General features: G+C 36.7%; 1 protein-coding gene across 11 annotated transcripts in view; it reads right to left on the bottom strand.

The window, feature by feature from the left end:
- TENM3 (teneurin transmembrane protein 3) overlaps positions 1-13,727 on the bottom strand; it is a 503,658-nt gene that overhangs the window by 42,969 nt on the left and 446,962 nt on the right. For all 11 annotated transcript variants that reach the window (XM_051617407.1, XM_051617408.1, XM_051617409.1 and 8 more), the window contains 6 exons: positions 12,719-12,935; positions 11,561-11,680; positions 10,905-11,166; positions 4,057-4,324; positions 3,381-3,524; positions 240-489 (listed from right to left, as the gene is read on the bottom strand). In XM_051617407.1, the coding sequence (XP_051473367.1) occupies positions 240-489; positions 3,381-3,524; positions 4,057-4,324; positions 10,905-11,166; positions 11,561-11,680; positions 12,719-12,935 (1,261 nt within the window). The remainder of the gene's footprint in view (positions 1-239; positions 490-3,380; positions 3,525-4,056; positions 4,325-10,904; positions 11,167-11,560; positions 11,681-12,718; positions 12,936-13,727) is intronic.

Genomic DNA, 13,727 nt, shown 5'->3' with positions numbered 1-13,727 from the left:
TTAGGGTAGATTAAATTAGCACAGTTTAGATTTGCATTGGTAAAATATTTTACAAGGGTAAAATGTTTTCACTTCTATTTTAAATACTTTTTCAAATTTATTAAAAGCTTCCGGATCACCTTGTTTTGTTCCTAAAAGCATTTGGAAACTAACTTACGCAGTGTCAGAAATCTATTTCACACTTCAGTTTGCAATAGCAATTCACAACTGCAAAAGTCTGAGATGGGAGAAAAATGTACCTTAGCTCCAGAACACTAGTTACATTTCCAGATGGGAATATCCGCCGAACGTAGTTGAAATCTCCCACGTAAAGACTGCCATCTATCCCACAAGCTAAGGCAACTGGAGCCAATAATTTATTACCATCAGCTTGACCATTACAACTTGGACAGGAGATGCTGCGTCGTCTTCCATTGCCCATAATGCTACTAACAACTGGGGGTTGCTGAGATATAAATTGATTTTCACCATTCCCTTTGTAGAGGATCCCTGACAGATAATACAAAAACAAAACAAAAAACTTTATAAAAACTTTGAATGTATGCACTTAAATTGATTACTATGTATTCTAAGTATTCTCTTTGAGTTGATTAATAGAATTTTAGGGACTTTAATCGTTTCACCACCTCAAGCAACAGAGCTTTCAGTTTTCAAATTCCATAGAAATTACTGAAATTCTAACTGTGCATATGTTATAAAAAAGAAAAAACTGTATTTGCAAATTGTATTACTAAAGCTCTACTGTAACTAATTTTGAATATTATGTGAAACGTAATCTGAAGTGGATTACTGCTGTGAATTGTAAATATTAATTAAAGAGCTAGTTAAAAAAGTTGGAGATAGCCTCAATTTTACATTATAAAAGACTCTTTACTCAGCTCACAATAAAAATGTACCTCTGGCAACAAAATCTGCCTCAATATCATGTCTGCAGTCATAGGCAGTTATTAAAAATGTCAAAACAACAAAAAAAATGTGGTGCCAGGCCAACCTGCCTCTTAAACTTAATTCTGCTTTGAGGCATGAAAGGAACAATAATTTTGTGAAGACAAAGCAATGCGCCAGCAGTATTTTTCCTCCTTATAGCCTCCATAGGAAATCTGAGAAGAAAAATGTATGCTTTATGCTAAATCTTCAATCTCAGGAAAAAAAAGTGTGAATTTACAGTCTGTTAAAATTTTGCTGGGACCCTCTAATGTACCTCTCAATGAATCCATTGAGGTGTACTCTACAAATGGTCAGCTATTATTATACTTGTAAGTCACAATATGTCTTTCCATTATATAATCCATGTAAACCACATGTCACACTGTACTTCAGAGTGATAAGTGCTTTACTGATTGTGTGTCCAGAGTTTCAGAGGCAGGCTGGGGTAGACAAATACATTTCTCTTTTGACATGCTTAGAAAAATTGTGCATTTATTCCTCTTTCTCTCCCCCAACCCAAAATTCACTCTCTATACTGAAAGATAGGAGAAAAAATACTTTGCTTTCCTCTTTAACTGTTTTAGGTGCCTTTAATAGTTTTTAATGCTATAAAATTTGGGAGATTATACATGTAAAATCAATATACATGATACAATTGGAAAGAATGAAAACGGTTTACAGAAACCTAATGGCAAGTAATCTAAATAAGTTAATCTAAATCAAAAGAGGAAGAATGTATTTTTCATGAATAGTTAAAACCAGAATGCATTAACAGTATACAAAATCCCTTCTCCTATGATTGCATAATTTATGACAATCATGGCACCATAATTTTGCCTGAAATAGCTCAGTTCTATAATTTTCATCAGAGGAATTAAAAAAGTCAGCATAGTGCACTCTTGCACCTGATTTATTCTGTTGTTACCTTGAAAAATAGGTCCTTCACATTTCTCCTCTATTATCACAGACTCAAAGATGTACATTAGACTATTTACTGCAGTGGTTCGGGATGTCTGTACAAACACTGTCTGCACACTCTTCTGAATAAATTTCTTCAGCTCATCCACTGTGTCATTATAACTCTCCTTTTATTCAATTAGACACATGTCACTTTGAAAAGTCATTACTCGTCAAAGGTACTCTTGAGCATAATTTAAAGCCACCATCAATTTACCTTGTGAACAGAATCAATTTTATATATATATATATATATATATATATATATTTATAGCTCTTTACATTTTTAGGTGGATTACCTTACAATAATTGGCACAGGGTTTTTTTTACATTTTAAATTCAGTACAATGACACATTTTCCCTTGATTTGATTACCTTCTTTTTCTACCAATCAGTAGCAATGCTTTAGGTGGCTATCAGCATATCACACAAAATAAGCTCATGTACTAGTGGCAGCCCTCTGAAGGATGGCAGGCACAGAAGAAGTAACATTCTGCCTGCTGAATTACTTCTGGGCTCCTCCTTTGCATAAAAATCCATAAAAAACCACCTCCCAACCAGAGCCATGCAACTCTGTTTATTTCTCCTTTCTTACATGCTTCAGCCCAATCTCTCCAGATTTCCTCCTGTGCAGTGTTTAGTTGGGGTTTTCTTAGCACAGCACCCTCGAGACAGCACACTAGACAAATTTACCTTGGTGCTAAGGCACAGCTCTTATAAATGTGTATTGTTCCTCATCTTTTCACTGAAATTAAGATAGACTCACACACTAGTGACTGAACTCTGTCTTGAAACAAGAGATCTGAGTGTCCTCCCTGACTCAAGGCAGCATCATTTATCACTTGCTGTGTGCTGAGCTGACCACAGCATCCCAGGGAGGATTCACCTCAGGGAAGGATTCAAAGGGAAGGAGAGTGTAAATGAGTGCTCATCCCCCAGAAGAGATGGTACCCATGTGCTAACTGCTCCCATGAGCAGCTGTGTGAGGGCTGGGGATATCATGTCATGAAGGGGAACACCCCTTGTATAAATGAGGGATTTAACATCGGGAGTGAAGAGCTCTCTGATTGTCAGGACTGTTTCTTATTGCTGTTCAATTTTCACGCATTGTGGAAACTGGAAGTGAAAACATTGTTCAACGTACTGTTAAACATACAACCAATCACAATGCTGACACCTACAATTGCTTTAGAAATAGTGTCTTTTTAGCATCACTCCATTTTTAAAAACAATTTCAACATTTTCGGGTAGGGTTTTTTTCTGTAAGCATATCTAACACAGGCTGACGCTGTCAGATTAAATTACTAATGCATATGTATTTTAGGATGAAGAAACATGACATATACTATAAAGCTCAAAGCATTTACCATATGCAAAACATTTAATTATTTCCTTTTTTAAAATAACAAAGAAAACATTTGAAGAGTTAGAATGATACACCTAATATGCAGGTCAGTTGAGTATTAAAATTAGGAAGAAGAAAATGAACCTCTTACCATTCTGAACATCCAATACATGATGTTTATCCAATGTCCAGCCACCCATGTTGGAGGCATCCAGTTCATAACCCTGCAAAATGGCAGTCCGCTTTTCCCAGAGGGTTAGATCCAAGCAAGACTCATATTCATAACCTACAGACACTGAAATAACAGTAAACTTCCTCATTAAGTATAGGATCTCATTCAGAAGAAAAGTTTAAAGACTGTGATTTCTTTAAACTACATAAGCGTTTCTGCTCTCCTAGGCTACTTGAAAATCCCTATGGCTTCCTTAGATGTACTGAAAATACTAAACAGAATTCCAAAATCCTTTAGAAAATAATCTTGTGTTATTAAAATAATAGTACTGAAGAATGCCATTTTGACAAGTATGTCAGAATGCTATGGTGCTCTGAAGTATGAGAAGCATGCAGAAGAAATACCATACTGTATTATTAGGCTGAGGGCTACTTCATGGGGAAGAACTAGAAGTGGCCTCTTTTTCCTTCTGAAGGACTATTTTTCTTATAATTCAAAGTTTAGATTAGCATTTTCTAATATATTTTAGTATCTATTGTTATTTCTCATCTTATTCTGCTAAACATTTTCTACTTAATGGATACAAGTATTTGAGCTCTGCTTCTATATTTTCTAGACAACAGTAGAAATGCAAAAATTTCCGTAACACACATACCAACAGCTTCAGATAATCCATAGACTCTCTGGTTGTATGCATCAGTTTTATCCCATATGAAAGTGTAAGCTAGATTTGGGGATGCAGGGAACCATTTTTGGAAAAGTCTTCCCACCACTGCCACCATCAGATGAACCTTCATTAAATTAAATGGTATAACAGATTGGGTCATAGTGATCTTCAAAACAGATTTATATCCTGCAGCCCTGGAGCTCAAGTATGATAACTTCAAATCGGTTCCTGGTATTGTTGTTTCTTCATGAAGTACCTATGCATTGGCAGGAAAAAAATACAGCTTTTAATGATTTTGAAATTAAACAGAACAATGCAGCTATCATAAAAGGAGGCCTGACATGATGCTACATGCAGTCCATTAGGAAGTATCACCCTCATTTAATAACTAAAAAAATACATCAGTAAATAACAACATTTCACCTTTTTATTAAAAGCAAAGTCTAAATTCTTTGTTATACTAAAGCTGTTTAGTTGATACTTTCTGATGAAGGATTTCAAAGATCTCTCCTTTATTTTCATGGGGGTAAAAGAAGCACACAGGAGAGGGAAAACATTCCCAACTGCTTTTTCCAAAAAGAGACCCAAAAGCATTTCTCATCTAAGTGAAAACGTCCCCTTCTTACGCTGCAACAACATCACAACTATGATACACAATAAAGGCAGTAGAGCCTCTAAGGACCTCAGAGCTTCAGATTTGGGTTGAAAAGTCTAATTGCTCCTGCAGGAGCAGGAAGGACTTTTAGGTGGTTTATTATCTGCATTACCTATGGATTGTAAATACTTTAAACCAGAACATTCTTCCATTTATTTCAAAGATAGATAAGTGGGATGCCTCAGGGAAAGCTTTTCCATATTTCTTGATCAATATTCACTACTCAGACATCAGCTCACCACTTTCTCATTTCAGAGAGGTGCAATGATTCAATTTTATTTTTAAAAGGTTCCTACCCCACCCCCTCTACCTTGTCTTTTCCTCAGAGCTGAGGAGTTTTTGTGGGTGATGGATGGATGTGAAAGGTTTCTGTGTAACACGGACTAAGACAGCCTATAGTGTCCTATGCCTCAGTCAGGACACAAACACTGACAGCCAGGACCTCCGGTGAACAGCTACCAAGTATCCAAGCTTATTGATTAAAAAAAAAAAAAGAAAAAGAAAAAGAAGAAAGTATCTAGATATATTTATAAATATAATGGTTCTTAGGTGGGAAGAGAGGGCAAAGGATCTGAAGCACAAGCCTAGAGCCTTGGTGGTGTCAAAGGACCACTCTTGGGGAAGTACATCTGGAAAGATTAATTTTACTTTCCTGTCTCCAAGTCCTAAACACTGAAGACCAAACATTAATAAAGCAGACTTAGGGAGAGCACTGTCACAAATACTAGACTTCTGTGAGACCAAAAGCTGGCTCCTAAGTAAGAGCTAAGTTAGCTCTCTCTATGCTACAGAAATCCTTGGACACTGCTTTTAAAGAACCGTGTTGAACAGGGTCAAATAATGTGCTTTATGCTCTTCAGGAGAGCAACAGATACTACACCATCCTCTATGTCAGCACCTTTGCTGGGCAATAAAGATTTATATGGCATTAATCATATCTCCTTCCTAATAACAGTAACAAAAAAAAAATTAGTATTTTGACTCATTGTCTGGCACAAACGGTTATTTACATCTGATATACACAGGTATGCAACTCTTCCTCTTCAGTAAGACTATAACAGAGATGTATGAAATAAAGAAAGAATTGGAAGGTACTAGACAAATTACATTCAGATTTAAAAATTCCAAATTCCTAATCTTCAAGTGTTCCTTTCTTCCCCACCAAGAACCTGCCACCAGTGAGAAGAAATGACAAGCAGTACCATCACTTGGAAGGAGGTGACAATGGCATCATTTCTGTTTGTAAAGCTAGTCTGCTCTCCCTCAGTCCAAAATATGCACTGTATCTAAGCCAGGAAACAAGCCAATCTTTTCTACACCAAAAAAATTCCTTCTCACTGGAGAGATAAGTGATTGTGAACGTATTCCTTTTCTACGACTTTGAAGGCAAAACACAAACCACCTAGGAACAAAAGACAAATTCCTCCTCAAGACATCAGCAGGACTCCCATATACTACACATTAAAACTAGTCTAACAGATGGAGGTCTCTGTAACCATGAAAAAGAAGTAATATGCTTGTAATAGGACACAGTTTAATGGACTTCACTGGTCTCCTGTTATGACAATGGCTTCTTTTACAATTGCAACTGTGGAAGAGCAGTGTTAAACACTTAGGTGGTCTTGAGTACTCTTGGCTGAGATAACAGGCAATAAAGAGGACGCCTTGAAGTTTCAATTTCCAAGAAATTCCATTGTGTATTTGGATTATCAGAAACTAGGACACTCATGCAGTTCTCAGTGAGGTTTAAAACAAAACCTGAACCCCTACTATTATTTTCTGCACAAACCTCAAATATCTGCTGGAAACCTGACTTGTAACTTCCTTCTGTCCATAAAATATCCCCTGTAGTAACTTTTTTGAGAACTTTAGAAATGTAGAGGTAAGGTTATGCATCTCAATATCTTTCACAGAATGAAACACTACAAAGAGAATTAAACAGTTTAACATTCATTTGAAAGTTGAATCATCAGTCACAGCAGAGAGGATCCTATGGGAGCCATGACAACACATCAATTGTAAAGCAATCTGGAAAGTTGCTGGATATAAAAGTCACATCAGGAATCACCAACACAACCAAGCTCTCTGTGCTTTACCTTTTCCAGATAGAGTATCAAACTACTACCTTCAGAAAGGCTGATACCCCAAGGGGACTGAACTACCAAATTTGAACGGCTGACATTTTATTTATGGATTATCAAGCTTCTTGGAAGGACAGCTGTGAAATATTTAACCTACAGGACTGAGATAAGGGTCATCTCAATTTTCACAAAGACATAAATTTTTGTCCTGAGAGTTCAAGCTGTTGACTGAGTCACATAAATTGCAGAGGGCTCCTCATCTCTTCTGGCCAGCAGGACTAAGGCTGTCCAGGCTCTGGAATGCTTTCCTGCTCCAGAATATAATATGATTCAGATGACATGCTCTGATGGTATTAAGAACCCTGAATAAGGAATTTAATTCAATTAGAGCGAAAGGTGCCTGCTGCATTACTGTAATTTTTTATTTTTTTTATTTTTTTTTTCAAAATGAGCAACTTCAGTAGAGGATTTTAAAACAAATTTCACAAATGAGTGCAAACTTTAGTCTGAATGTCTGAAAAAAGTTCTTTGTCCAGAAATAACAGCTGAACTGCTGCATTAAAATGTAACATCATCTTGCTTTGAGAGGGGTAAAGATGGCATTTTTAGATACAGGTAGATATTGGCAAGTATTACACAAAAATTGAGAACAAGGAGTAGTACAATTATTCTTTTTTAAGTAGAAGCTGAAACTGCTCATTTCAAGATGGAAAAATCGATTCCTTATAAAAACCCCCTAAACTTCCCCTACAACTGAAGCTCTTAAATGAACTTATAAAGAAATAACCTTGAGTTAGCAATATAAAGGAAAGATAAATGAAAAGGGGAAGAAGACTTGTTTTTTCTAGACTTAAAAACACTGGTGAGATATCACAGAGAAGAGGGATAGGAAAATGCTGCAGTGGGTATAAACCTAAAAAAGTGTCCGTAAAAGAATAAATCAAAAGAGAAGAAAACCAGAAAATGTGCTGGGAAACAAGGATGTATAAATGGAGATCTATGGCTCTAAGAGTAATACAATTTTTTTTCTCAGTACAAACTTAAAGTTCGGGAGATTTTAGCTAAGTGGAACTGGGATGCAGCATCCATGTAATACTGCAATATCTATGCGTCCTATTACAGTGCCTGTTTAAATGATAAAATTGATTAATTTCTTTGCTGAAAAAGTGGCTGTGCTGAAGTTACAATAATTTTTATTAATTAACTGAGGCTCATATTTTACCCTGAATTTTTCTGGGTAAATACATTTTGCCAACTTCTGCTGCCTAATATTGCCACTAGTGAGACAGTCATGGCAGAGGGAAAAAACCAAAGCATGCAATATTTAACATATAACTTGAAGGAAAATTTTTCAGCCTTCATTCTCCCATGCACTTGAGGGGACAGAAACAAGCTGCTTGGAACCCATAGAAGGCATCTTGTGAGCATATGCAACAGTTGACAATAGAAGTTTAGGAGAAGGAGAGACAAAAAACCTTAATTTCAGAGTTGCTTATTGTGACTCATGTGTGGGTTTCTGCCAGACCACACTGCAATATGTTGCAGACAGATATGTGTTATATTAGAAAAGGACACGAACAGTATTACCTAACACATATAAGCAGCTCCAGCTTAACCCGATTTCCCTCCTCTGCATGCAGTTTACTGTCTTGTTCCACACTGATTAATTCCAGCTAGCTAAGTCTAGGCAGAGCATGCTAACTTGCAATTAAAAGTAGATAAAGTCATGCCTAAGTAGTCCAAATTTAGTTAACATGTTATTTATTGTCATCCCTCTTGAGTAATGATCTGTTTGGTCTGTGATTACCCCTTAACTCACTGCATTTGTTCTTTCCCCCTGCTTGCTTTTTTTTTCCAGTTTTCTTTTGTGCTGCTTCTGTGGTAGAGACTTTAATTCCTGCTCTGATCAATTTGGGATTCATACACTACGTACACTCTTTTGGAAACCTTATCTACAAGGGATGATAAAGCACTTCAGGCGATGATGATTACAGCAGCACATCATTTTCTCCTCTAGTATGTGACAGTGAGTCCTATCACACCACACGAACAGACTGACTAATACTGACTGAAGGAACAGGGGGAACAGTTTACTTCTCTGTGCCTTCATCCAGTCTCCCACAGTTTAAACTGGCATTGCCCCTTTTTAATGGAAAGATCTACAGCAGCTCCACTGGAGCTGAACAGACAGTTTTGAACGGAAACTGGTTCTGCTCATTTTGTATCAGAGTAGTAAATTTTTTGGGAGACAGACTCTTAAGCATTATGCAGTTCCAAGGGGAATCTGACCCTAAATGGGTACATGCTAGGCCCAGCTGTGCAGATCCCACTTGCTGAAGCAGGGGATTACGTGTGTGAGGAGCAGAGAATACAGAGAAAGATACTCCTTGACTTTTTCTTTTTTAAGATAGTGCTGGAATCAGATTTTTGCATACATAATGACAATACTGTTTTTACCTTGTCATAAATGACCCATCAACACCAACTGCCTAGGAGCCACTGACAATACGATCTTTCCTTCTGGCTCATTTTCCTGGGAAATCAACTTGACACCACAGTCCTGCCTGTCAGACCTTTCACCTCACAACTTCTGAACCTGGTAGTCAATTTCAACCACATTTCAAAAAACAGCAGAAATTTCTAATGATAATTCAGTTCCTTCAGGGTTTATTAAAAAAAAAAAAAAGGTTCAGGTAGGCAAAAAGTAGTTGAGTTGGTATTCCCACGAGAAGAAAGATGAATGCAGTCTGTGGGGGAAGGAGTGGATATGGCAGATAGCTGGAATTATAGCAATGAGTGGGAATTCGTAGGAATCCAGACTTCATTAGTCCCACTGCTCATGAAATGACTTGTTTACACAGACATTACAAGTGTTTTTGAAAAGACATATTTTCTGACATTCTTGTATTATTACTGTTTTCTTGATTTATACCCCATCTATCTAAGCCATTTTCTATCACTTCAGGAACTGAATCTATCATTTGTTGCCAAAACAAGCAACTCAGCTGTTTTTCAGTGGACTGTGTTATGCAAATACTTTCTTTTAATTGATTTGCAACTATGAAAGGTGCAGAAATGGTAGTGAGGATAAAACCAACAATTTTCTAGCACAGTCTAGATTTGTATGAGCATTTAGTTGTAATTTCCTTACATATTTATTTTAAACCTGCTCCTACCATGAACAGCTTAATGATTTTGCACTTGAGAGCTCTGCATGAAAACATTTTAATACGTTTTCTATGTTTGCCTGGAAGAGACAAGGACATTTGTTAGTGACGGCAAAAAGACTGCCCCATGTAATTATGACATCATGAAGGTGGGGGAGAGAAAAAGAGAGAAAGGAGAGAGAGAGAAAGGAGAGGGAAAGGAGGGGGAGGGAGAGGAGAGGGAGGCAGAAAGCATGCTGTCTCATTAGGGAAGTTTTATCAGAAATCAATAATGAGATAAATATTACTTCTTGAAATGAACTATGCTTTAAGAGTTAAGGAAGACTGTATTAGTGAATAGTCATTTGAGCTGGAGAAATTTAATTCATCTGTGGTAGAGACAAAATACTCCAGCCACAGCTTTCTCCCTTTAAAACAAGGTTTTGATGTTAACTGTTACTTTAGGTATTACAAGTTCTGAAGAAGTAGACTAGCACACAGTACACCGGCTTGTAAATCTGTCCTAGAGTTACTTTGGTTTATAAAAAAGATAAATTTAACTGTATGGGTATTTTAGACATAGTTGAAAACCACCTTTCTTTTCAGTTTCTGAGCTGCACTTCTATTAAGAGAGCAGTCAAAAAAGTACTACATTGTGTCCATTTTGATGGCCCAGTGCCTGATTGCTGAAAACATTCTGTAAATTAAATGATGCAAACAAATATACACAAGGAGACTCTGGTGTACATCCAGCTTGTCTACCTTTTTTTTTCATTTTTTTCAGATGAAATATCAAAAATCATCCAATAGAATAAATAAATTGGTCTGAAAAGAATAACATTTAAAATTTTTAGCACTTAGAATTAACTATTTTTAACAGCAGTTTCCACTCTTCTCATTATGGGTGCTTAACACTAGCCTGTGATACAATGCTATTCATCTGAAGCACTTTACCTGTGTCTCTGGGATGATGGGACTATCTTCAGGAGAAATTCTAAAGAAGGTGGATAAAGGTGATGACACAATAACTGGGTTTGGCCTTACAAATCCACTCAGATCACAACTAGGAATGTCATTCTCTTCCTTCTTCATGACCAGGGTATCCATGACATAAAAGACATTCCAGGGAATCCATACTGTGTGATACTGTGTCAGGAACGGTGATCGCTCAAACACCAGGGTCAGAGAGGCACCACCATTCGCTACCAAGTCAAACCTAAAAAAAAAACACCAAGAGGGCTACCAAGTCAGCAAATACCCAAAGCCATCCAACAGCCTCCATTTTATGAACTGATTTTCATTTCATTATACTGCTCTGAAGTTAGAGTGGCTCTACTGGGACAAGGGAGGAACCAACTAAATTATATTACATAATACTGCACTAAAAGAATGGGGAGTTTGGGACACTGTGTTTAAATTATGCAAGACCTTTTTCTTCTAAAGTATATAATAATCATGTTTTACATTTGAAGAATGTACAAAGTCCAACTTTGGTCAATCACTTTTAAAATGTCTTTTAATTATTTTATTACTATCTTATTTTTCCAAGCAGCTCTTCATTAAGGGCTTTGCAGTTGTTATGACTGAGAAGTGCTTCAAAGGGAACTTACATTCCATCTTGGCGAGTGATTGTGTATCCATAGTCTGGATAGTGTAGAAAGGAGACATTGACTCCAATGAGTGGTGTTCCATCAGCTGTTAAAACTTGGCCCCTTATGACGGATGCAAGACTGTGAAAAAGATGTGGGATCAAGTTACAGACTTGCTTTTTTCATTCTCTTTTGAATGAAGAAAAGCTGGTAGAGTGAACACACACACACACATACGAATCGCTACATGGTATTAACTACCATTAAAAAAAACATTTCTGAGACTCTAACCCTTTTATAAGTTCATATAATTTACACTATAAAAACAAATGCTTCAACATGTACTGACAGCAATTTTGTTTCAATATTGTTTGGTTTACTTTTGTTCAGTCTGTCTGTACTGAGTTCCTGAGACCAGAAATTCACTTAAGAATTTTAAGAACTTATAAACTCTAAATGTTCCCACTGTAAGTCATACCCCTGGCAGACTCTTAGAGAACAACGTACTTTTCAATTAGTATCAAAGCAATCTGTAAAACTGCAGGGAATATGAAGTACAAAATTTAAAAGAGCAATAAGGAACATTTGTGCAACAACTTTTAATCAACTGCTGTGCCCAAACACATTAATGCTGTTAAATTACTGCAAATGCAGTAGTTCTAGTGTAAATCATCTTCCTTCACTCAGCTAGATCCCAGACACCTGTTTCCTGTTACTGGTTTATTTTTGTAGAGCACCAGTCAAATAGTTTATGCAATTATACTGCTGTGCACTTAACAGTTCTATTACATTAAATCATAATTTATATTACTTAGTGAGCTCAGTTTAAAAAAGTGCAGCTTTGCTTTTCCTTTTGAAGTTTTCATTGCTCTGATCTATTTCCAACTGTGCTAGCCCAATCAACTGGTTAAATAAAGATTTATTTAATCATTAATGAAGTGCCCTGTTAGAATACACGTACTAAGCATGGCAACTACCTTCTGTAACCTACTAGCACTGGCAATTTGAATTTTGCAGGAAACGAGACAAAATAAGCAATTTGATATATTAAGAGAAAAAGTCTCTGTTGAAAGTCCACACCCTGAAATCTGCAGTCACAGTGGATCTTCTCCTGAATGTGAATCTCAAACACTCTTCGATTTCTTTCCTATTCACAAGTAAATGATGAGTCAAGCTTACCTCTTATTAAAAGGACTTTCCCCAGGTATGACATGTGTGCTGTCTGCTCCAATGAGAAAACTGATCCGGTCATAAAATGCTTTGGCAGCTTGCTGAGATGGTGACTGTTGGTTTTGGCTGATAATATCCTGGGGATCAGGTAGTCCACGACAATAAGGCTGGTTTTGGCAAGAACTCTGCAAACAGCAGTCTGGATCCATACAGTCGACTAGCCCATCTGTTGGCAGAAAGTCACAGAAATGAACAAACTCTTCCTCCTGTCCCTTTGCATGTGAATGAAACAGCCAGCAAAGAGATTAAAAGAATTATGTAGTGTGACAGAATACTAATAATTAAGATTGTAGTGAATTCACCTTCAGTTGTGGAGTTTGTTTCCCCTGACTTCTGAAACTCCCATGGAAATCCATGCAAGCTGAATACACTCAGTATAATGTATAAATTAAACCTATTTATTTGATACTTTTCTAAAAACATGCTGAACAAACCAGAAAATGAAGGCACAGTTAACTTATAAATATTAAACATTTTAGGTGGGTATAAGTAGCTTTAATCTGAGGTTATTTGGCTTGCTGGAGAAAAGAAACAAGCAACTCCCACTCTGCTGTCTCTCTGAAGTTTTTTGCTGTATCTATGCTGCAAGTAACTTTATATTTCACATTTATCAAGGTGGACTCCTTTATACCTTGGCAGAAAGATTTTGTTGCTGGTGGCAAAGGCAATTTCCACAATTATTTTGTATGCAAATGTATGGGAGAACAAAATCTGTATCTAACATTTAGATTTTATTCTGCATAAACTGATGAGGAATGCTGGCCAGTATAAACAAGATTTAAACACATGGGTGCTTTTATGCTTATGTGCTGAAATACTCATGTATAACAAGCATTAGATCTGTCACATCACTGGAAATCTAATTTAGTGAAAGATTAAAATCAAGATCAAATTGATAACTACTAATTTGCTGTAAGTAGAGCTGTAAGGAAAATGAACCTGGAAATGTCAGCTACAG

The sequence above is a fragment of the Apus apus genome, chromosome 4, assembly GCF_020740795.1.
Source record: "Apus apus isolate bApuApu2 chromosome 4, bApuApu2.pri.cur, whole genome shotgun sequence".
Classification (NCBI taxonomy): domain Eukaryota; kingdom Metazoa; phylum Chordata; class Aves; order Apodiformes; family Apodidae; genus Apus; species Apus apus.
The sequence above is the reverse complement of the archived record's forward strand: the minus strand, read 5'-3'. Positions and strand labels throughout refer to the sequence as shown.